General features: G+C 36.8%; 1 protein-coding gene across 15 annotated transcripts in view; it reads left to right on the top strand.

Annotated features, from left to right (window-relative positions):
- The window catches only part of col12a1a (collagen, type XII, alpha 1a), a 188,018-nt gene that overhangs the window by 143,735 nt on the left and 18,304 nt on the right, over nucleotides 1-25,979 (top strand). For all 15 annotated transcript variants that reach the window (XM_087291086.1, XM_087291085.1, XM_087291087.1 and 12 more), the window contains 10 exons: nucleotides 100-242; nucleotides 537-646; nucleotides 10,941-11,099; nucleotides 11,388-11,465; nucleotides 18,627-18,713; nucleotides 21,208-21,261; nucleotides 21,745-21,840; nucleotides 23,482-23,535; nucleotides 24,264-24,317; nucleotides 24,505-24,558. In XM_087291086.1, the coding sequence (XP_087147212.1) occupies nucleotides 100-242; nucleotides 537-646; nucleotides 10,941-11,099; nucleotides 11,388-11,465; nucleotides 18,627-18,713; nucleotides 21,208-21,261; nucleotides 21,745-21,840; nucleotides 23,482-23,535; nucleotides 24,264-24,317; nucleotides 24,505-24,558 (889 nt within the window). The remainder of the gene's footprint in view (nucleotides 1-99; nucleotides 243-536; nucleotides 647-10,940; nucleotides 11,100-11,387; nucleotides 11,466-18,626; nucleotides 18,714-21,207; nucleotides 21,262-21,744; nucleotides 21,841-23,481; nucleotides 23,536-24,263; nucleotides 24,318-24,504; nucleotides 24,559-25,979) is intronic.

Genomic DNA, 25,979 nt, shown 5'->3' with positions numbered 1-25,979 from the left:
AGCCCATCATGTACAGGTCATATTTTGCATTGTCACATGATTTGACTGCAGGATGCCTGACAACATTCTGTGCAATAATAAATGTTGTTTTATTTAAAGGGAAATCCATCCAGATGGTCTTCCTCCATCCTACACCCTCATCCTCCTCTTCCGTCTGCTCCCGGACACCGGCAAGGATGCGTTTGATTTATGGCAGATCTCAGATAAGAACAATAACCCTGAGGTCGGGCTCACCATTGACCGTAAGCCAGTTTTTATCTTTACTCTCTAATATATGTGTGTGTGTGTGTGTGTGTGTGTGTGTGTGTGTGTGTGTGTGTGTGTAGTCCGTCTGCTAAATCTTACTCAGAAACAGAAACGCTCTTAATGGGTTCCAGATTTGCAGTGAGTTATGGCCGTAATTGCTGAGAAACGCATAATCAAGTGTTTTCGAGCATCAAGTTCAAATGAGCGAGGAAATTCTTTGTTATTTTGTTGTTTTTGTGTCATTTTTGCTCGGGTGTAGGCCATCTGTACGAGTGTGTTTTGTTTTTCAGCCTCCAGCAGAGTGATCTCCTTCTACAATAAAGACACTAGAGGGGAAATTCAGAAAGTCTCCTTTGATAACGACCACGTGAAGAAGATTTTCCACGGTAGTTTCCACAAGGTAAAGGGATTTTACTTACTTCAGTTGACTATATCGGTAACCAGGCTATCTCAGAACATTCCATAACATTCTCTAAAAGTTGTGTAAAAGCTTGCAACATTATTAAAGGGGACCTATTATGCAAATATCACTTTTATAAGGGGTTTAAATACAGTTGTATGCCATCAGTCTGTGAGTATAAACAGGATCTAATGATAAAAATGAATCAGTTTTATTTTTTTATAATCATATGTGATAAACACAGTTTGCAGAAACAATTTGATTGACATTCTCCTTTTTTACGTGTCATCAGAGGGGGAAATCCCCACCCACTTTGTGACCATCTCTCCCTCATTGGCATAGGACTTAAGTCTTGTTTTTGAATTTGCCACTATGCGGACATAGAAATTTGTAGCTCCACCCTCTTTAAAAAAAGCACAATCTCATTTGAATTTAAAGCGACAGTCACCAAAATGGTACAATTTGTATCAAAGCCCAAAAGAGGCAGTTTCAGAGCTATAAAGCATTATTTGTTTAATATTTTGAGCTGAAACTTCATATACACATCCTAGGGACATCAGAGACTAATTTTATATAGTGTAAAAAGCGGGCACAATAGGGCACCTTTAAAGTAGAAAAAGGGTTTTAGAGCAACATTCTTGGAACATTTTTAGGATGTTAGTTGTTTTTGATCAATGTTCTCATAATGCTGAAAGAAAAACATTCTGAGAACATTATTATAACGTAAATGGAATGTTCTAATAATGTTCTGAGGACATCATAATAACCTGAGATTGATATTGCTTTAAATAAAGTTATTATGTAGGTGCTAATAGCCTAGTGGTTAAGTGCGCTGTCATATATCACTGCTTACAGCGACCCGAGTTCGAGTCCTGGCTCAAGGTCCTTTGCCAATCCTGTTCCCCTCTTTCTGTTGCCCACACTTTATTGTCTGAACTCTACTGTTCTATACAATAAAGCTGAAAAAACCCTAATAAACAAATAAATAATGTTATTATAATTTGGGAATTACCTTGACTGTCAGTGAATGTATCTTTCTATTGTATCTGCTTGTCTGGAATGTTGCTGTTTTTTATTCTTTTTTTTGACTATTTGGTGGCGTCTTGTGAATGAATAATATGCAGGTTAGTATATACTCCATTCAACCAGTTTAGTTTCTGTCAGCTTTGCATTTTTTGACTGTTTACCACTATCTTGTGACTGAATAATGCGCAGGTTAGTGTATACTCCATAAGCTAAGTTCATTTCTCTCAGCTTTGCATGTTAGACTGTTTGGCACCATCTTGTGTCTGAATAATGCACAGGTTAGTGTATACTCCATCAGCTGTTTTTGTTTCTGTCAGCCTTAGTTTTTGGCAGTTTGACTCCATCTTGAGTCTGAATAATGTGTAGGTTAATGTATACTCCATTAGCGGTTTTCGTTTCTGTCAGCTTTGTGTTTTTGGCTGTTTGTCTCCATCTTGTGTCTGAATAATGCGCAGGTTAGTGTATACTCCATCAGCTGTTATCATTTCTGTCAGCCTTGTGTTTTTGTCTGAATAATGTGCAGGTTAGTGTTTACTCCATCAGCTAGTTTAATTTTTCTCAACTTTGCATTTCTGATGTGTTTGCTGCCATCTTGTGTCTGAATAATGTGCAGGTTAGTGTATACTCCATCAGTTGTTTTCGTTACTATTAGCTTTGCGTTTTTGAATGTTTGCCTCGATCTTGTGTCTGAATAATGCGCAGGTTAGTGTATACTCCATCAGTTGGTGTCATTTCTGGCAGCTTTGCATGTTAGACTGTTTGCCGCCATCTTGTGTCTGAATAATGCACATGTTAGTGTATACTCCATCAGCTGTTTTCATTTCTGTCAGCTCTGTGTTTTTGACTGCTTGCCGCCATCTTGTGTCTGAATAATGTGTAGGTTAGTGTATACTCCATCAGCTATTTTAGTTTCTGTCAGCTTTGGTTTTTGACTGTTAATGCCATCTTGTTTCTGAATAATGCGCAGGTTAGTGTATACTCCATCAGCTGTTGTATGTTCTGTCAGCTTTGGTTTTTGACTGTTTGTCGCCATCTTGTGTCTGAATAATGCACAGGTTAATATATACTCCATCAGCTGTTGTATGTTCTGTCAGCTTTGTGTTTTTGACTGTTTGTCGTCATCTTGTGTCTGAATAATGCACAGGTTAGTATATACTCCATCAGCTGTTGTATGTTCTGTCAGCTTTGCACTTTTGAATGCTTGCCGCCATCTCGTGACTGAATAACATTCAGGTTAGTGTTTACTCTATCAGCTCTATTCAGCTGCTTTCGTTTCTGTCACCTTTGTGTTAAAATAAAGAGTAAATAAAGATTTAATACGCCTTAGAGCAACGCTTTGTGTCTAACTTTTATGTTTTGTGGCAAGCAGCCTTATATGTAATAAGCAGGATACATTAGATTCAGTTTTTGAAGAATATACCCCTCAGTTTTACACAACAGTTCTCTGCTTTGCGTTAAAATGCCGATAAGCCTGTCAGGCTTTATTCTGCGATAACAACTTCCTGGATGTATCCCTAACTCAATGTCTTATGAATATGAATAGGTTGATTGGTTTGAACTCAAAGTGTCCTTTTTTAAACATCGCCAGATACAGCATACTAAGAACGGTGAGGGATTTCTCTGGATGGATATTAGTCCCTGCTAAGTAGTAAAGTTTGTTTGGTAGAGTGTAACGATTTTGGAAGAAATGCCTCGTGTTATAGCTCTTGGCTGATAAATTCAGTTTCCAACCAAAGACACGGTTTCGCTGCTTGGAGCTCAATGAAAGATTTGTCACTGTTGATTTTTGCCTTGTGCTTTAAATCGAGACGTTTAACAGCCCATATGGTGCACACAGAGCTTTAGCCCGTTCACCCGCCAGCCATTACTACAAGTTAGTTCATAGCTGTAGGTTTGTGCAACAGCAGATTGGGGTTCGTGAAAGCAGAGGAACATCAATCATTCCTATTGAAGATGTTGTAAAAGTGGACGGTAATGATGTTGTTTTGGTATAGGGGTTTGCTTTCTCAGAGGTTGGTTTAAGCACATGCTGAGTCTCTTTAAAGCTGAACATGTCATCATTCTGTCATGTACGTCCCAAATGACCGCTGGCATAGCTGAATTGCTAATGTAAAAACCGTCTGACAAGCAGGAGACTGTAAATTATGCTAGCTGGGATTTGGTCTAGTAAGAGCATCGCTGGCTAATCAGATTTCAAGATGTGCTAATTTTATGACCACACATGAAAGATTTGCCCAGTCTGAATGGGACACTTGAAAGTACATCATCCTGAGCATCAAGACATGCAGAAAAAAGACATTATGAAAATGTTTTAAATAGCGATATTTAAAAAAAAAATGGTTATACTTTGGATAAAAAACTAGATGCTTTTAACATTTAAAGAAACGTCAACAATAGTTTTTATAACTTACAGAACATTACAATAATGTATTGGTAATATTCTAATATTTTTTAAATAACATGAGAGGAAGAGCATCCACTATTTGAAACGTATGCAAGAATAATTGGCAAATCATTCCGCTGTGATGAACCCTGATTAATCTGGGACTAAGTTGAAGGATAGTCAATGAGGATAACCTTCTGAGAACATTAATATAACATGAGACTGAAACATGAAAATGTTTTGAGTACCATTATTATAACCAAAAAATAGTGTTTATGTCACATAACCAGCGATCGCTCACCAGAGATCGCTGGTTCTCACACGAACACTAAGGACTTCACTTCCGCCTTCCCCTGGACTACATATTCATACATGCTCTCTGGTCACACTCACACATGCTCACTCATCAAGACTGATTGCATTCTCACCAGCTGAGCCTTGTCAGAGACTGATTACTCACCCTACATAAACCACTCATTCACCCATCCTGTTTGCCGAGTCTTGTGCGCTTCTAGTGACATTACAACGCGTTTCTCCTTGTCTGTTTCTCCGTGTTTAGACCCAGTCTTGTATACCTTGTTCTCCTGTTTAGCCGCCTGCCTTTAGACCTATTGCCTGTTTATACGATTATGATTCTGGACGGCCTACATATACCTGTTTTCACCTGTTTGATCATTGCTTGCCTGACGCTGAATAAACCTCCATCTAAAAAGATGGACATATTTAACATTCTAAGAGCTTTCCACAATAACATTGTTATCATTTCCTGAGAACGTTAGGGAAACATTCTTAAAATATTAATATTATTTAGATGAAACACTCTAATAATGTTCTAAATAACGTTCTGGGGACATTTATGTAACATTGATACATAAAACTTTCTAAAAACTGGATGTTTTAAACAGGCTAAGAACATTAAAATAAAAATTAGCATGATTATGGCATGATTATAGCATGTGGTTAGCATGAATTAGCATGTGCTAGCATGACTAGCATGTCATTAGCATGTTTCTAGCAAGATTAGCATGTCAGTAGCATGTTAAAACTACTAGCATGTGTTAGAACAGCTAGTCATAGTTTATAAAACAGTTGCTAGGGTGTGGCTAGTAAGTCTAAAGGTCATCGGTAATTAACTAATGGCTAGACTGAGTTGAATGAGGCCTGACTCTAGTCTGTAGGACAGTCTGATGTAGAGTTATGAGCTCACAAATGTTGACTCAATGTTAAGTCAATGGCAGTCTTTTACAATGGAAGTTCATGGACAGTTGCTAGGGTGCCATAAGTGGTTGCTAGGGAGTGGCTAGTAATTTAAAAATCCATCAGTTATTGGCTGCTGGCTAGACTGAGTTAAATGAGCCCAGTTGGAAGTCTGTAGGACAGTCTGATGCAAAGTAATGAGGTCACGAAGTTTGACCCAATGTTAAGTCAAAGAAGTTTAAGTGAGATAACCGTATGTTGGCTTTTCAAGCCACCATAATAAAACTATAACCTAATGAGAACGCTATGAGAACATTTTTTGCTGGGTACTTGGTCATTTAAATTGAGCTTGGTTTTGTACATTCAATAAATTGGAGAGTATAATTCAAAAACTACGCTGTGCGTTTGCATGAATGTACTGATAAAATAAAGAAGAATACTTTGGGCTTTAAGATTTAATTTCAGAAATTAAAGGAAAAAGCAATGTTGCTCAAACAATTGCCTAGTTCCACACAGGTGTCAATAATGTGTTATTAACAATAATGTCTTATATAAATTCTTAAGTTTTTAAGCATCAATGAAGTATTTTACATGCACTTTTGGTCACACTTTAATTTAAGGTACAGTTTTCGCTAGTAATAAACTATTAACTATGATTAAGGTATTGTGTAGAATAAGATCATGCAGAATTTGTACTTAATAAATAATAATAAAGGCGTAACGGTGGCACAGTGGTGCACAATCACCTCACAGCAAAAAAGGTTGCTGATTCGAGCCCCGGCTGGGTGAGTTAACATTTCTGTGTGGAGTTTGCATGTTCCTCCGGGTGCTCCGGATTCCCCCACTGTCCAAAGACATGCGCTATAGGTGAATTGAATAAGCTAATTTGGCCATAGTATATGTGTGAAAGATTGTGTATGGGTGTTTCCCAGTGTTGGGCTTAAAACATATGCTGGATAAGTTGGCGGTTCATTCCGCTGTGGGGACCCCAGATTAGTAAAAGGACTGAGCCGAAAAGAAAATTATTGAATGAAATATTAATAAACAGCCAATATCTTAATAATAGGCAGTAAAAGTCGGCGCAATAGCCTAGTGGTTAGCATGCCGACATATGGTGCAGTAGCACGTCAGGGCGTCGCGAGTTCGAATCCCGGCTCAACGACATTTCCCTACCCCCTCTCTCTCTCTCCCACTTCACTTCCTGTCTCAATACTGTCCTATCTAATAAAGGCCAAAAATAAATCTTTTAAAAAAATAATAATAATAGGCAGTAAATAAGCCAATAGTTAATAGAGAACATTAGTACTTAAAATAACCATATATTCTATTACGGTATAGAAATGTCATTTAGTAATTGAATCATCAGCAATAATAATGAGAACATACCAAAAATAAATAAATGAAAAAAAACCTGAATTTGTAGTGATTGTTTGCATGAGGCTCACCCATAGACATCATTACAGTGACTTCATCAACAATGTGATGTCATGTAGTCTGGATTGTGATAATGAGAAGTGGTTTGTGGTCCAGGGTTGATGCCGAGCTGCACTGCTTTTCTCTGTTTCCTGCTGTATGTTCAGCAGGCGCTGGCAGACCATAGACTGAGCACAGATCAACAATACTGAGTAAGGATGGTGATTAACTGACCACTCTGGCCACCAAATTACAGACTGCAGACATGAAAAGGAAACCTTGGGGTTTTAGGAAACCTTTAGAAAGTTGAGGAAGTTCTTTACAATTAAAAACTTCTCTCAGTTTTGTTAAAGGTCAATTCACAATACTCCTGTTAGCTATTACTCTATTATTATTGTTCTAATTTTATAAATATCCGCACATCCATCATAACCGAACAGAAGGTTTCCATTGAATGATATAGTGCAGTTTGGTTTGGTACGGCTCACTTTTGGCCAACGCAATCTCACGGCAATTCGAAACTTTTTTAATTAGTGGTTATTTCGGATCAATTCGTACAATCTGATTCGTATGATTTAGTACGATTTGCTGATCACTCAATGACGGTTGGGTTTAGGGGTGAGGTTGAATACCACGCCTCCTTTTTAAAATCGTACATTTTCGTATGATTGAACTTGTACGAATTCGTACAAATTAGCTACTAAACTAGCAAAACGTAAAATATTTACGTTTTCTCGTGAGATCAGGCTGCTTTTTGGCGGTTTTCCCACTGCACTCTATACCTTGTACCTGCTTCTTTTATTAACACTTTGTGTGGGTTTCTTAGTGAGTTTTACCAAAATATGCTGTATATGCACTGCTGATCACCGGCTGGTCAAAGAGAATCGTCACTATTAGCTTCATTGCATTTGTGACATAAGTGACCAAACCCGCTATATTTAAGTAGTCAGTCGCAGCCACTGCTGTATTAAACGTCTTTGCATATCAAGTGCAAAGTTTTCGAACCCGTTTTTTCATATTTGTTATGCTAAAAATTCGTTAGTCCTTTGCAAAAATGCACTCAGTGTGCAAAGACCTTCCCTGTACATTCATGTGGACACCAATATGTGAACCTGGACCACAAAACCTTGAAAAAATTTGTCATTTTAAACGTACAACATAATGTACCCTAGGTAATGTATTTCAGAATTGCAAAAATGTAAACAGCGCCCTCTAGTGTATTTGTCATTTTAAACGTACAACATAATGTACCCTAAGTATTGTAGTTCAGATTCGCAAAAATGTAAACAGCGCCCTCTAGTGTGTTTGTCATTTTAAACGTACAACATAATGTACCCTAGGTAATGTATTTCAGATTCGCAAAAATGTAAACAGCGCCCTCTAGTGTGTTTTGTGATTTGAAACGTACAACAAAACATACCCTAGATAATGTTTTTCAGATTCGCGAAAATCAAACTGTACGCTCTAGTGTATTTGTCATCTAAATGTACAATAAAATGTACTCTAGGTAGTGTATTTGTCATCTGAAACATGAAACAAAACGTACCATGAGTAATGTATTTCACGTTTCACAAAACATGTAAGTTGAGGCATGTATTCACAATGAGTTTGAGCTACCTCTGTTTCTCCGTGATATCTTGCAAACAAAATGCAACCATTTCCATTGACCTTATTCTAAAATGCGGAAGTGCGCCTGTTTTCGCGATTGTCTTAGAACTTCCGATTCAGTCGCCTATGGAAGAAATGACTAGGAATAATAAACGGCAGAAAATGGCCAAACTACTTGCTCAACAAACAAATGTTTGCATGACTACACAGACCAATTAGCATAATATAATAAGAAAATATTAAATTGCAACATCAAGCAGCGTAACGAGCAGTTGTTAACGTCAAAAAATGAATGGAAGTGAATGTGACCGGAAGTCGCGAGACAAAAAGATTCAAATGGCAGCGCCCACTCGACAGCTGAGAATAAGGTGAATAGGAATCCGATCAGTTGGTTGTGCGTGTGGTTGCCATGTTTAAGTCAAATTTACCACATTGACTGCTGCCGTTACAGTAACTTTTGCTCTGTAATTTATTTAGCTTCAAATCTAGACATTTCACATAAGATGCAACTACAAAATGGAGGCAGATCGAAATATAAGGAAAGTCTGACAAGGGAAAAGATTAGACAAGAGTATCATGAAACTACATGACAGGCATATTCGGTTAACAACAGTAGCCAGAAGAAGTGGGAGGACTGCAGCCGAACAAAGACATATCTCCGCATATGCTTTTAAAATTAAAATATATTGTATTCAGTTTGATTTGGATAAACTTCTGAAGCATTCAATTGAAAGCCATAACTTCAGACCCCTTGCGGGAAGCCTAATGCAGGTTGCCAAAGATGTTGACAGTATTGCGGCAAGAAATACGAGCTCGCCTTTAGACTGCTGATCTGTATGAATATCAGATGCATGAGCCGGTCAGACTTTTTGACTGAAGGAGCTCAGAATGGGGAATGAGCGCATTAGACGGTCAGCCGCAGAATGATATAATAGCGACGTGCGGTGACGCTACATAAAGAAAACGCTGTGTTCCCCCCTGAAAAAGGATGGAAAAAGCATTTTGGTGGTTGCATCGTCATGTAGAGCCTCATAGTGTACTCAAAGGGGAAATTACAGTTGGTAAACCAGTTAATATCATCTGCTGACATGAAGATTTGCGTTTGGTGTTCAACAAGCGGCAGGTCTTCACATAATGAACTAATTAAACTCATTATAGTTGGACAGCAACTGTTATTGGAAGAGTTGAGAGCGAAACTCTGAACATAGTTTACGGGCCGTGGGGTTCATCTTGTCATGGGAAAATGGTTTTGGAAAGGATGACTTTTGTGTGTTCTTTGTCAACTGTGCAGTTTTGTGAATCTCATTCGTTAAGATTGACCCACAATGTCCATGTCTAGAGAGTGGACGCATGCTGATATGCAATTATTCAATATATCGTGATAACGCACATGCACAATATTGATATTGTGCGCACTTCAAAATACAGGGAATAATTATTTACTATTTCAACTTTTAGAGTGTTTTTTAAGAATATTTCAGATTTTTGTTTATCACAGCATCAAATGCTTGAAGACTTTTATTTTGAAACATTTCACATGTTAATTTGGCTTACGATGTTTAAAATGTTGTGATCATTTATAGCCGAATCAATATAAAAACATTTAAATGTAAAATTAAAGTAAATTCGGTGACTTTGGTCGTTAACTCTGTGCAGCAGGGTTGTATTTAACATCAGTTACAGCAAGGTTGTATTAAGCATCAATTAATTTAACTAAAATCAATGGAATGAAAACTACAAACGCATTTATTATAAAGAAAATGTTTATATTTAAAATTTATATATGTATATTTAATACTAATTATATATAAATATATATGTAAATATTTTGGTTTTGTATTTTATGTATTTTTAATTTACATATACGCAATATTTATAAAGAGTGAGTACACACACACAAAATAAATACAAACTTTTATTTTGGATAAAATGTAATCGTTTGATAGCATTAGTTAATAAATCTCAATAATTAATATTATATATAATATTAATATAATATTAATATAATTATTAATATAATATTATATAAAATATTAATAAAATTGTAATTTTTTAAATTAACTTTAACAACTATAATATGAATATTTCTAACTGTCGATTGTATTGCATTAACGTTTACTAATGAGAACTGTTTCCTATTGTACTTCGTAACCCTTTTGATTTCATTTCATTAAAACATGTTTATGTTTTTATTAAATATATATGTTTAAATAAAATAAATCACTACATAATTTTTGCCGATTACACCCATTTTACAGCTTACACCGTAAAAGCTTTTAGTTTGCTTTACTTCAAAAATTGAGTAAACCCATTGCTTTTAAAGCAATTAGTTGACTTTACTCAAAAAAGCGAGTACACCCATTACCTTAAAAATAATTAGGTAAACAAATTATGTGGATAATTCTAAAAATTAAGGTAACTTAATTGTTCCAAGTGACATTGTATTTACTCACTTTTTAAGTAAAGTCAACTTGTTGCTTTTAAGTTAACGAGTTTACTCCCTTTTTTAAAATAAAGTATCTAACCGCTTTTTACAATAATATAATATATAAACGCTTCAGCAAAGAAAATGTAACACCTGCAGAAGTCTACTAGAGAATAATGATTGAACTTCTTGTTGGATTGCATTATTAAGGTATTTAAATAAATGTGTTTTTATTTTTGCAGCTTCACATTTCTATTTCGCCGAAAAATGTCAAACTAAACATCGACTGCCAAGAGGTGGCTGAGAAACAGATCAAAGCAGCCAACAACGTCTCCACAGATGGCTACGAAGTCCTTGGAAAAATGACAAAGTCTGGCGGTTCAAAGAAGCAGTCGGCCACAGTAAGTAGAGATCGATCATTCCCTTCAATACAGAAACGATTTAAACACGCACTACACTATTAATCCCATGAATCAACCCTGCCATTTCCTTTGTCCCTTCATACTCAATCAAGCGTGTTTCCTCCCACCCGTTCATGCCTGGACGGATTCGATTCTGTCTGTATTGCTTTTCACTCTTGTAAATGTGGGCATGTTTTTTTGTGTACTTCCAAGTCCCGCCGCTCAATGCGAGCCATCTGTAACATCCGTTTGTGTTCACGTTCCTTTTTTTTCTCTTCTCTTCCTCAGTTCCAGCTCCAGATGTTTGATATTGTCTGCAGTTTGGGCTGGACAAGTCGAGACAAATGTTGTGATATTCCAGCAATGGTAAGTTGGGATTGTATATACATCTTAGGTCCAGAATCAAGAGCGGATATGCTCACGCCTTCAAACTAGTCAGGATTGCCTTCTGAGGCACAAGTCATTTATTAAATGAAGAAAAGATACACGCAGCTTCTCGTACCACTGCTTATTCCGTTTTTACTGTTGATATTTGGCGCCAGTTGAATCAGGAAGTGACGATTTTATTCGCTTTGACTCGTTTGACGGAAACGATATTTTTTTCTTTTATGCGGTAATCCAGTTTTGCGCATAAAGTTAATTCGCATATTTGACCAAGGTTAAAAACAATACATTGTAATATTTTCAGCTCTTTTGGTACCCAAGACTGACTGCTCAAAACCGAAAAAGTTGAAACCAACCAAAAAACAGTCACATCAACATCAGTTGTTGGCTTGACAAATTCCCTGAACTGCATTTTCATTGGTCAGAATTAACGCATGTGAAACTCACCTGCTCAACACAGAAGTAAATAAGGGTGTCACGATCCTCCAAATCCTCGATTCGATTATATTTTCATTTCTAAAGGCACGATTCGATTCGATTTTCGATTATGAATAATTAATTAAATAATGACCAATTAATTATTTGTAGCCTACCGTTTAGACTACCTGACCTGCATGGTCTTTGTTTTATCCATAAACAAATCATACAGTAAATAAATAAAGGCAAGATACACACATAATTACCACCTGTCAATCACATTTCTGTGGGACTCGTGAATAGGCTGTGATCTGTGTCGTTATAATGGCGTCGGTAAAAAAGACGCACAACCAACAGAAACCAGCCAACAGTATCTGAGGTGTGCGCTAAAATGACTAAGTACAAGTGAGTGAAAGATTGAAGCAGTCCTCTGACTGCCTGGACCTGCTGTCTCGAGCGCATGGCTGTGTGTGCGTCTGTGTGTGTGTGGTCACGTGATGTGCATTTTCAGAGGTGGAGAGGAAGGAGGGCTGCTCAGAAATGCCACACGCCACTGTGGATGTCAAATCATTGTCGTTATAAAATGGCATTTAAAAACAAAGACAGTGTAAACAGGGCCTGAGTGTGTACTTTTCACGAGCGGATTTGCAACGGGGGTGGGCGGAGGATCGCGATGCCGGTGTTGTCTATCGGACGAACCGTACGTAATACATACATAGCAGAGCTTGCAAAACTGTGTTTTTTGTTTTTTTTTCGACAACACGAACGTTGTCAACATAACTCACTGGAAATCCAAAATGCTTACACACCGGCGACTTCATTGAAAGAGGAGAGGGTTTAAGCTCTGTCGACGGGTCTCCTGCTTCTGCAGTTTAACAAGCACTTCAACAAGCCTGTTTTTTTCCTGCTTTGCAAGCCAAGCTGACGTGACATGGGGGCGTGGCAGCATCGACGATTCTATTTTTTGATTCGATAATCGAAATTAAGCATAAATTTCGATCGATTTCGATTAAAAATCGAAATCGTGACACCCCTAGAAGTAAACAATAAGTGGAGAAAAAGTAAAGAATGGTTCTCCTCACAACTAGTTTTCACAACTCACGTTTGTCCGCGCCCTGCCACAAAAAACTTTTTTTCAACCCATAATATGGATGCAACGATTATAGATTTCAGTTGTATGATTATAGTCAGAGGAATAATCATGGTAATCAAGATTATTATGCATTCATTATTTTCATAATTCAATAAAAAAAAAAAACAATAGTCCATTTCTATTTGGACTCAAAAGGAAGTGAAAAAAAAGTTTTTGGCATTTAAACATAATTAATAATTTTACACAAAAAAATAAAAGACTAAAAAAATAAGACTAAAACATGGTTTGTCTAATGTAAATGTAATGTAAGCTACATATTAGCTGAGTTTTTCCCTTTCAAAGAGAACAAATGTAGTCAAAGGGTGCTGGACCTCAGTCTGAAAGGCTCCCAATACGCACGCAAGCCCTGTGCCTCCATTGGAAATAATGAAATTGACCACATAAAAGATGTGATATGTGAAATGCTCTTAGTTAATAGCATGAGCCATAATTAATCCAGCGTGCGTGTGTATTAACCTCAGTGTAGAAGCTTGTAACTTTAAACTAGCGCAGAGTTGGCATAACTTTGATTAGTCATAACAGTTTTGTTCTGTGCAGAAAAGTGGTGTTAAGAAGCCTTTATGATTAATTAACTGTAAAGAATTTAGAGTTTAATCAGTTAATCATTGCATCAACATCCCGAAATTTACATCGTAGCTGGTTTAGTCTAAAAAAGCACTAGTACCTTTTGCATTTGGGCCAGCCCAGGTTTGTTTGAAAACCTATTGAGACCACCTCTTCAAACTGGTCTCCATATGGTGTTTTGATGTGCACCCAAGTAAGATTGCCGCTTTCACACCTGCCCATACAAACCAACCAAAAAAACAAACGAACTCTGCTAAATTTTAGCTAAACTAAATGAGGCAGGGTGACGCGGTGGCGCAGTAGGTAGTGCTGTCGCCTCACAGCAAGAAGGTCGCTGGTTCGAGCCTCGGCTGGGCCTGTTGGCGTGGAGTTTGCATGTTCTCTGCGTTTGCTCCAGTTTCCCCCACAGTCCAAAGACATGCGGTAAAGGTGAATTGGGTAGGCTAAATTGTCCGGAGTGTGAATGAGTGTGTATGGATGTTTCCCAGAAATGGGTTGCAGCTGGAAGGGCATGGATAAATTGGGGGTTCATTCCACAGTGGCAACCCCAGATTAATAAAAGGACTAAGCTGAAAAGAAAATGAAGGATCTCGACTCTTATGTTTTCCAGCTTTATGTTTTTGTCGACTGACTGTTCAATGGTGGCTTTCAGTGAAAGCTCTCTTAACCCCCACAAAGAAAAGCTCATTCACTTCAAAAGGTTCTTGTAATCAGAGAAGGGTAACAATCCTTCCCTTAAATACAGCCGTCAGGCATTGCAGCAATTCCCTGTTGTGTTTCAGTAGGATTTCCCTTTTCATGGCGATTGACCTTCTCCGTAATGAATCACTGGTCAGTCCCTTCGCTGCAGTTTGTCATCGTTTTGCCCTAAAGCACTGAAAGGTGCTCAGTTCAAAGGTTACTCTTTCTAAAATAACACATTAACACAGATTTGAGATGATGTCAGCGATGAGCATGGGCCAGACAGATTCTAAAGGCAGTTTTTGTTGCTTTTCCAGCCCAAAAATTAAATGTGTAATGATTTTGAGAGTATAGTAACTAGAAACTTAACATGTGAAATAAAAAAAACATAACTTTGTAAAAAAAAAATATTTTTACAATGAATATGTAATTAGATCCACGTGTTTTGCTTTTTTGAGCAGAATTTTGTGAAATAAAAAAAACATATATTTTGGAATGACTTTCACAATGATTTATAGTTAACTAAAAATTAACTAAACTTAACATGTGAAATAAAAAATATAAAAGGTTTTACAATTGTAATTAATTACACTGTAAGTACTGTAGATCCACTTGTTTGGCAATCAAATTAAGTCTACCATATAATAGGTGTACTAAAATACAAAAAAAAAAACAGTACTTTAAAAGCTGTACTGTACAGTACATATTATTCAATAATATTACTGAAATTAATATAAAACCTAAATAAATATCAATGATTGGCAACATAATCTGCAATTTTTTGTTATATATGTTGTGTTTGCATTGATGGCAATTGCAGTGTTATTTAACATATTCAAAAGTAAAAAAGATATTTACAAATATGATGAGTTTAAATACTTATTTTACACTTTTTAAATAATATTTTATGCATATATGTTTCTTAACACTATATATATAGTTTTGAGAACCAAATATGCATAAAATATTATTAACATATATACATATATTTAACATATTGTTTGTTCTGTAGACCATCGAAAAACAAATAGCTTAAAGAGGCTAATAATTTTGACCTTAAAATGGTGTTTAAAAAATTAAAAACTGCTTTTATTCCAGCCGAAATAAAGCAAATAAGACTTTCTTCAGAGGAAAAATATTATCAGACATACTGTGAAAATGTCCCTGCTCTGTTAAACATCAATTGGGAAAAATTCAAAGGAGGGTTAATAATTCTGTAATAATTCTGACTGTTCTGTGTGTGTGTGTGTGTGTGTGTGTGTGTGTGTGTGTGTGTGTGTGTGTGTGTGTGTATATATGTATATACATGTGTGTGTGTGTGTGTGTGTGTGTGTGTGTGTGTGTGTGTGTGTGTGTGTGTGTGTGTGTGTGTATGTGTATATATATATATATATATATATATATATATATATATATATATATATATATATATATATATATATATATATATATATATATATATATATATATATACAGTATATAATGATGAAATTCGTTTTTATTTATAATGCTATGTAATATGTGACTAGACTAAAGGGTTTTGTTCCAAAATACGTTGTGTGGGTGAAATATATAGATTTTTTCATGCCAACAATTATTAGAATATAAAGTAAATATCATGTTCAATGAAGATAGTTTAAAAATTGCTGATATTTTTCAGTATTTTGGAAAATTTTGAACCCTCAAATTCCAGACCTTCAAATTGTTGTGAAATTGTCCAAACATCAGTTGAAAGCGTATTTAGATCTCATGTAATGTAGAATCCCAATTATTTATTTATTAATTTTTTAAGTCATTTATGACTAATTTTGTGGTCCAGTCACATATTTTATATTAGTTTACCAATAAATAAAAAGAAATGTCAACATAACTGGACTGAACCTCCAAAGAAATTACATAAAGTACAATGCTGTCTTCAAACCCTAGTTATATCTTCATGTAATATATAGTTTAAAAGAAAAAAACCCTAATTATCTTTTTTTTTTTAGCTTTACTTTTACAAACTCACAAATAAATACAAAAGTAACACACTGACTCAGAACATGAAATGCTGAAGTAATGTTTTCTAGAGAAAAGTCATTTTTATTACCTTTGAAAAATCACTTTTAAGCTATATATGATCAAAACACACAGACATCCACACAACACACACACATTAAACCCACACCATTAGCATAATAAATAATTAGGTGTTAGTCAAATCAAAGTAAATCCAGTGTAATAGAGTCACGTGTGTGTGTGTGTGTGTGTGTACTGTTTGCTATGTCAGTTTATTTGTCAAATGAGATTTTTCATCTCACATTATTTACAATTCCCTTTTTTGCACAAAGCCACTTCAAGAATTGAGTACTTTTTTTCTAAATTTGCCATTTGCCCTAACTCGTTTATCATACAGTTCTTTGAAATGCGCATTAACATGGTAATGGAAACCCAGCCTCCATAGCAATATCTCAGAGATGTTCAAAAACCATGTGTTCACCCCCAAAAATATTTCCAAACCTGTGAAACATTCTGTTTTCCATGGAACATATGGATTTGAGTTTTTTGGGTGAACTGTTCCTTTAACATTTGTCTTGACTGGAATTAAAGGGCTTAGCCAAAGCCGCTCATTAGTAGGGAGTGTGCGCATACTTCAGTCCAGTAGAGCAGGTAGACGTATACTGTAAAACAGTGCAAGTTATGATTTCAAAGGCAAATATGGTATTTAGATTTACTTATTTATTACTAAATAAGTGCCTATTAAATAATAATTACTAATTTAGTACTTATTTATTAACTAAAAAAAATTTTATATAGCAAATTGCAGATTCTGTTAAAGGGCCATGAAACCCCCCCAACCCCCCCACAGAGGCTAAACAAACACACAGACGCAGGGGAGAAAGACAGTGACTGTTTTTACATGGGCCTCAGTAATCGAAATATTTGACAAATTATTAAATGGCGGACTTTAACTGCAGTTTGGCTCTTTCATTCAGGAATTTCATTCATGCCCCTCAAGACAAACAAGATATTTGATTCAAGGAATTGCTACAAGCATGTATTTTTCATGCAATGTTTGTTACCGCACGGCGAATGAGAGAAGAAAACCCTCCGCATTTTTCGGTAACTAGATGCACTTGGTAGGTAGCGTCAGAAAGCCGCGTGTGTTATTCCTGTCACAAAATGCAGTGAAAATCCTACATGACGGTAAGTTTGATTGTGGTGCTTACATGTTTACACTCGGAGAGCATCATTTACAGCAGATTTATTAGTCCCTAATATTGTAGCGATGATAACGTACGGTAAACTTTATTAACCTAGAAATCATTTGACTAAGGTCTGTCTTTAAACACTGAAAGAGTACTGTTGACAATACGAACTAACTTTGCCTCCGAATAAACAAATAAAGACCACTAATCGCTCACTTACAAAATCTATAGAGACAGGACAATCAACACCAACTGGAGCTGCGTCTTTATTAAAAGGAGACGAGAGACAAATCCGGATTTTACCATTTCCAGATGAGAAAAGCTCTCGGGTAAACAATGTCCCTTAGACACGTATTTCTGCCGCGCGTAGCGTGCACTGTAATCCACACGTGAGTCCAGCTGCGCTCTCATAGAAGGAAAATGAAAACCAAACCTTCACTGCAGCAAATTATAAAAGCAACACTGACGACCCGTATCTCAAAATAATTCTTGTTTCCCCGTTTGGCAACACAACCTGTCGTCTCTCTGCCGTCTGAACACTTTAACAGATAGCTTCAAAGCTATCATGCATATTAATGAAGTTGTACAATAGAGCGCGCTGATTGGTTTGAACCAAGTCTTACTCATGAATGAATGCAGCACACTCAGAGACCTAATAAGGTACTCCAGGGTACAGCCGTCCAGTCTACACGCTGGAATACACGCTAAGATCTCATGGCCATGACGCAGCTTCAAAAATTAGTTTCAAACCGGAAGTACAAATTTGCTCGAAATAACACAAAAATTTTCATTTTCAATTTTCACTTTTTAGTGAAATATATGTGTCCTAATAGTGTTTTTAGCAGTGTGGGACACATATACGACTGTCAACAGCTCAAAACATGTGTTTTGGTGTTTCGTGACCCTTTAAGCTTTAACTTTTTGGTTTCAACTTATTTTTTAAATTATGCAAATTTTAACTTCTTCAAACTTCTTTAAAGTCTGTTTGATTGATGTAAGTTGAATTGACTTTGAAAGTTTGTGTATTCAATTTTTATAGTGTATTTATCTTTTCTTCATATGTATATTTCTTAAACGAACTGTTTAGTGCTAGAATGTTTCAGATTGTTTAATACATTTGTGTGTGTGTGTTTTTTACAGCGAGATGAAGCCAAGTGTCCTGCTCTTCCTCACTCCTGCACATGTGCTCAGGACAGTGTGGGTCCTCCAGGCCCAGCGGGTCCTCAAGTAAGATCATCAAAGTCCCAGCACAGTTCTCTAGTCCCTGAATTCATCAAAACACGCTCTGATGATGATAACCAAGTAAAGGGGCCCAGAGTTCAGGGATGCTGGGATATTTTCCCCAAACCCCCGGTGCTGTAATTCCACTCCTGCTCTTTACATCAAGCGTGGGAATATGATTAAGATGCCTCTTTTCTCTACATGATTATGTGTGGATTGAACATCTGGGATTACCAATGGTTAACAGCACAGTGTGAGATGACGACCAGTGACTGACTCATAAACTTCACTTAAAGAGACAGTTCACCCATAAATGAACATTCACACTCAAGTGGTTCTAAACTTTCATGAGTTTCTTTCTTCTGTTAAATTCAAAACAAGATTTTTCTGAAGAATCTTTGCAATAGGCAGCCATTGACTTGCATAGTTGGAACACAAGTACTACAGAAGAAAGAATGTAGTTTAGAACCACTTGGGTGTGAATAAATGGTAAATGTTATTTTTTAGCTGTCACTGAGCTCAAAAACAGTACTGATGGGTCCTTAAACGATTTATTCATTTTAAACGAATCTTTAATATGACTCAGGAACGATGAGTCTTCTGAGGGAGTGATTGGTTCAAACCTGCATGCACACATTGCACAGGAGGAGGAGGAGATTAGGCCCTTTTTTTAAGTCTTCTGTCAAGTTTGAGTGATTAATTGTTCATGTTAAAGACTTTAGTCAATGGTTTGCAGTTACAGCCGAAAAAAGATTTGAGCTGCGTTGGAAATCGCATACTACTCATGTAGGTTCTACATTTGAATTTACCATACGACTATTAGAAAAGTGCGTTAATGTTAAAGTTTTTAATGATTAATGAAGGAATTAAAATGATTTATTTCGTTATTTCATTTTTATTTACAAGTAGCAGGGTATTTACAGCTACTGTATATTTCTGTCCGTTCACATTCGTCCTTTTCTGCCCCCTGGCATAGTCACAAACTGCTATTACACTGTTTTTGTTTTATTACATTGCACTGTTTTTCTAATACTATGTATTTGGATATACTAATTGGCTCACATACTGTTTTTAGAGTACTAAATATTAGGGAAGTATGCGACTTTAGACGCAGCCTTTATCTTTTGAGTCCTTGAGTTTGCGTCATAAGTTCTTTTCATGTGACTTTACAGCAAGATTGGATATAAATGAGTAAATGAACCCATATCCTCTTTTTAAATAGGTGCATTATTATTTTTATCATAACGTATGTGTCTCATTTCCTTATTTTTAAAACTTTATTTGTATAAAGGACATGAACTAGCCACTTTAATTACATTTAGGGCTCTATTTTGACGATCTAGGTGCAAAGTACAAAGCGCAGGGCGCAAAAGCATTAAGGGCATGTCAGTTATTTACTTCTGCTATTTTTAGGACTAAAAAATCTGCTTTGCGCCATGGCGCATGGTCTAACAGGATTGAGCTTATTCTCTTAATGAGTTATAGGTGTGTTTTGAGAATAAACCAATCAGAGTCTCATCTCCCATTCCCTTTAAGAGTCAGTTGCGTCGTGCCATAGCAAACAACAATTGCGTTGCGCCTTGCGCCGGGTGTATGATAGGGCCCTTAGAGTTTCACGTTTGACTCAAAACCTGTTTGATGACTCGAGACTGGAACGAATAAGTGAAGGATCAGACTGCATAAGTTATATCAACGCAATCTCACAGCAATTTGTGACGTTTTGATTTAGTGGCTAATTCGTATGAATTCTTACGATCTAATTCGTACAATCGCCACTAAATTGACAAAACTTAAAATACTTACGTTTCCTCGTGAGATCAGGCTGGTTATGTAGCTTATATGATGTTGTCAGATGATGAACCAACGACTCAAAAAAATGAAGACTTGAAAGGTGAATTCTTTCCAGCTCAGATTGCATGTGTTGGTTAAATTTATGGATCATGTGAACAACAAACGACTCAAACTTGGAGACCAGTCTGATAATCTAAGGCAGTGGTGCTCAACCCTGTTCCTGGAGATCGACCTTTCTGCAAAGTTAAGCTCCAACCCTGATCAAACACACCTGAACCAATTAATTAGGACCTGAACAGCACTTGATAATTACAGGCAGGTGTGTTTTAATATAGGTTGCACTGAAATCTGCAGGAAGGTCGATCTCCAGGAACAGGGTTGGTCACGCCTGATCTAAGTTAATTATAGACAAAAGACCCATGTAAACAATGCATGATTCTTTTCTCTTCCTTATAGCATTATAGTTCTGACTTGCTTATAGTGTGCTCAACATTTGGGCTGGTTGTAGAAGTGTTTGGGAGGAAACTCGTAAAAATTTCATTCTATTTTCTCATATTAAAAAGTTCATTCATCTCACTGAATTAGACTCAATATGTAGAATGATCTTAACTTCCCATCACTAGAAAGCAGAAGTGAAGCGCATTAAATGCCTTTCTTAAAAAGAAGAGTTTCTCAGTCAATAAGAATGCTTTATTGTTTGCTTTTCCAGGGCAGTCCTGGTACAAAAGGCCCACGAGGCGAGAGAGGAGAGTCTGGTCCTACGGTAAGATTGTCCATATCTAGTGTTTCAGTGGCTTGAAAATTTGGTAAATGTAGATGTGACGATATGGTGGCTCAGAGGTTAGCACTGTTGCCTCACAGCAAGAAGGTCCCTGGTTCGAGTCGCTGGCATTTCTGTATGCAGTTTGCATGTTCTCCCCATGTTGGTGTGGGCTTCCTCCGGGTGCTCCGGTGTCCCCCACAGTCCAAAGACATGCGTTATAGGTGAATTGAACAAATTAAATTGGCCATAGTGTAAGAGTGTGTGAATGAGTGTGTATAGGTGTTTCCCAATATGGGGTTGTGGCTGAAAGGGCATATGCTGGAAAAAAATCATATGCTGGAATAGTTGACGGCTCATTCCACTGTGGTGACCTCTAAAATAGAGACTAAGCCGAAGAAAAATGGATGAATGAATGTAAATGTTCCTAGAGTCATCAGTTTCTAGAGTGGTTCAACTCAATGTATTTTGATGCTTTTATTCCAGGGCCCAATGGGTCCACGTGGAGAGCAGGGTCTGCCAGGGCAGATGGGGCCACCAGGTCCACAGGGCCCCAATGGACTATCCCTTCCTGGAGAACCAGTAAGAAAAGCACAGACCTTTCTCCATGACCATTAATATCTTGATTTGACAGTAATAGAGTATAATTAGTAAATGTTATGTTTTCCTTAAAGGGACAGCTCACCCTAAAATGAAAATGACTTCATCATTTACTCTCCCTCATGTGGTTTTAAAACTTTAAGCTTTTTATTCTGTTGAACACACATTTTTTGAGGAATGAAGACCAGCATCTTCTTTTGTGTTCAACGGAAGTAACAATGAAGAAGTGTAGGGAGAGTAAATGATGAGAGAGATCCAATTTTGGATTGAACTGTCTCTTTAAGACTGAAATGGTGATCAAAAGCAGATGTTGTAGTTAACTAACACTATTAAAAATCTTAGTTTTATTTGAAATGCAGCCGAAATAAAATGAGAAAGTAGATGAATGAACTTAAATAGAAAAACTATTAGATAAGACATAAAACAAGCTTAGAAAGAAAGTGCATAAAATGCTGGTAAAAGTTTATGTACTGAACTTTCTGTTTTACATACAAAAAGTTTGTCTGACCAACACAATTTCACGGCAATTCGTAACTTTTAGATTTAGTGGCTAATTCGTATGAATTCGTATGATCTAATTGGTACAATTTAGTACGACTTGCTCATCCCCCAATGACGGTTGGGGTTAGGGGTGGGGTTAGGTGCCACGCCTCCTTTTTAAAATCATACAATTTCGTACGACTGAACTCGTACTAATTCGTACGAATTAGCCACTAAACTGGCAAAAGGAAAAATACTTACATTTTCTCTTGAGATCAGGCTGGTCTGACAGAATTTTACATCAAAATATTGAATTTGGTTGGAAAGTTTCTGATTTGATTTATTAATTTAGCATTTTAATTGAAATACAGCGGCCAATATTAAATGAAAAACCTTAAACATTCTGAATGATTGCTTTGATAAGTACTACAATGAATCAAATGAAAACCGAAAAAGTAAAGCTATATAGAAATAAAAAGTTAAGTAGCAAAAATAAATACTATAACATCATATAAATAATATTGAAATAACACGTTTTACATCTTGCTGGTTCGATTTCCAGCTGGGTCAGTTAAAATATCTGTGTAGAGTTTGCATGTTCTCCTCGTGTTGGCGTGGGTTTTCTCCAGGTGCTCCAGTTTTACCCCACAGTCCAAAGACATGCGCTATAGGTAAACAAGATTGGCTGTAGTGTATGAGTGAATGTGAGAGTGTATGGGTGTTTCCCTGTACTTGGTTGCAGCTGGAAGTGCATCCGCTGAGTAAATCAACCCTGAAAAAAATGGGACTAAGCCAAAGGAAAGTAAATGAATATATATATATATATATATATATATATATATATATATATATATATATATATATATATATATATATATATATATATATAAGGTGCAGGTTTCTAGTGTTTTTAAAACTACAGTAGTTGCTTATTTATAATTGCTTTTTATGTTATTAATTAATTTTAATTTTATGTTAGCAATTAATTTTGCTGGCCCTGACTGGCTCCAGTAATACATAGCGCAAGCCTAATTTATGACTAAGCGTTTTGCACCCATTTTTTTTTTTCCATTCAAAATTGCTGTCAATGTCACGTAACAGAGGAACAAGTGTAAATAACTGCTTCATTTCTTCTGTTCTCAGGGGCGGCCTGGACCTAAGGGAGACCCCGGTGACTCAGGTTTACCTGGACAGAGAGTAAGTGCTATTCTGTTTGTGCGCCTTGTGAAACTATTGGTAAATTAGGATCCGTTTACAGGAGATTTAGAGTGTTATTCAGTTAAATGGCTTTATGACTGGATATATGCTTAAAGGGACAGTTTACCCAAAAATAAAAAAACCTGTCTTAGTTTACTCATATTTCATTTGTTCAAAACTTGAGTTTCTTTCTTCCGTGAAACACAAAGGAAGGTATAACGAAGAATGCCTTGACGGCCATGGTATTTTTGTTTCCTAGTATTGATGTCAATGGCTGATTTTCTCCAGCATTCTTTCTAATATCTTGTTTTGCGTTCAACAGAAGAAACTCATAAAGGTTTAGAACCCCTTGAGTGCGAGTAAATGAGGAAATGTTCATTTTTGGAGGAACTCTCCCTTTAAGTGCTTTTAAAACACACATCTTCACTAAATGGAGAATGATTGCTAACATCCTCATCATAACGTCATTTTATTTTGGACTTCCAAAAGAAATAGACGAACAAAAAACACCAATAATTATTTCTGTACATGATGAAGGCATCACTCACTTCGCAAGTAGTTTATTTGTCCATTTAGAAAACACGTCCTTCCCTTCAACGGAAAGGTTGAATGTAGTCATACCCTAACGGTAAATTACTCAGGTTTGATCCACAAACAGCTAAAATGTTGAATGATACAAAATCAACAGGCATGATGAGTGACATGAAGTATTTTTCCCTTTTTCCAAGGGCCCGGTTGGCGCTGCAGGTCCACTCGGCCCTGTTGGACCCGCTGGAGCAAGAGTAAGAACACCAGCATGTTTTCACTTTTAGCTTTGTTATCTCATTTGTCTCTGGTCTTGTCAGACTAATAGATTGAGTTGCGTCTTTTGGAGGACCTGTTTAAACTTCTTCCATATTGAAGGAATCTTTGTTAATGCTTTTAGCTGAGTGTCTTGTACAGTTCCTGACGGCATGTGTTTTTGTTCAGGGTCCACCAGGAAGTGAAGGCCCATCTGGACCAAGAGGTCCATCGGGACCAATGGTATGAAAATCTTTTGAATATCTGACGATGAGTGTGAGAATATCTGAAATAGACCGTGTGTTTAATTTCCTGGCCTGATTTTTATTCTTTCACAAACTACAAGAACATGAGGGAAAAATAAAAACATCACAATATGATTTGAAACATTTAAATAAGTCTTTGTTAAATTATTATACAGTAGTCAACATTTGAAGGGGATCAAAAAAGAAGACAAGAATGGGTGAAAGCTTTTGATGAAAACTTTAATGAAAGTCTTTGATATCTACTTTTAAAATCTACTTTATTGAATGTTGGGTTATATATGTTTTTGCTTTATACTGTATATAATTTCGAGAGGAGCATGTGATAGGATTGACTGCAGCTGGTCCTTATCACTAATCACTAGCTAGCCAATGGGGTCATTCCAAATTTAACATAAATATCCAGCCTAAACTTCATTCTTCATCTTTGTTTTGGAAGACCCCCCCCCCCTTCTCCCATTCATCCATCTTTTCATTCTAGGATCGGGCGAAAGGGTAGCTCAGTGGCTAGCACTGTCGCCCCACAGCAAGAAGGTTGTTGGTTCAAACCCTAGCTGAGCCAGTCGGCACGTTCTATGTGGAGTTTTCATGTTCTCCCCGTGTTCGCGTGGGTTTCCCCTGAGAACTCCGGTTTCCTCCCACAGTCTAAAGACATGTAACACAAGTTAAAGTCACAAGCACCTAACACATGCATACTGGCGCAGTTGACGGTCTATTTTTGGGATGTTATCGAGGACTACTCCTTATCGAGGATTGACTAGGCGGGAGTCTTGGGCTCACCTGGGACAGCATGCCAAACCTGCTATTCTAGTCAAGCATTATCTAATCAGAATCAGAAGGAGCTTTATTGCCAGGTATGTTTGATACATACGAGGAATTTGTTTTCGTGACAGAGCTTCTACAGTGCAACAGAATTACAGAGACAGGACCAAAAAAAAACAGATATTAAATATATATAAAAAAAACAGTAAGTAGTGAATGCAAATATACAAATAGACAAGTGTATGTAGAGCTATATTACTATATACAATGTTATATGTGCAGCTGTTATGTGCAAAATGGCATATAAAGTGTGTTGTTAAATAAGTGTATATGTGTATAAAAGTGTATGGCAAGTTGTTGGTTACACAATTATTATCATCAAGTGTTCATAAGATGAATTGCCGAAGGGAAGAAACTGTTTCTGTGTCGGGCTGTTCTGGTGCGCAGTGCTCTGTAGCGTCGACCAGAAGGTAAAAGTTCAAAGAGGCAGTGTGCTGGGTGTGAGGGATCCGAAGTGATTTCGGCAGCCCTTCTGCCGAGAAGGGTATAAACGGAGGCCGGAGCCAGCTCCAAGTGGGTGGGTCTTGGAGATCCAAGTGGGCTGGGCAAACCTTATTTAGTTGTATTTAGACTTGAATG

This window comes from Danio rerio, chromosome 17 (genome assembly GCF_052040795.2).
Source record: "Danio rerio strain M-AB ecotype USA chromosome 17, GRCz13ab, whole genome shotgun sequence".
NCBI classification, from domain to species: domain Eukaryota; kingdom Metazoa; phylum Chordata; class Actinopteri; order Cypriniformes; family Danionidae; genus Danio; species Danio rerio.
The sequence above is the reverse complement of the archived record's forward strand: the minus strand, read 5'-3'. Positions and strand labels throughout refer to the sequence as shown.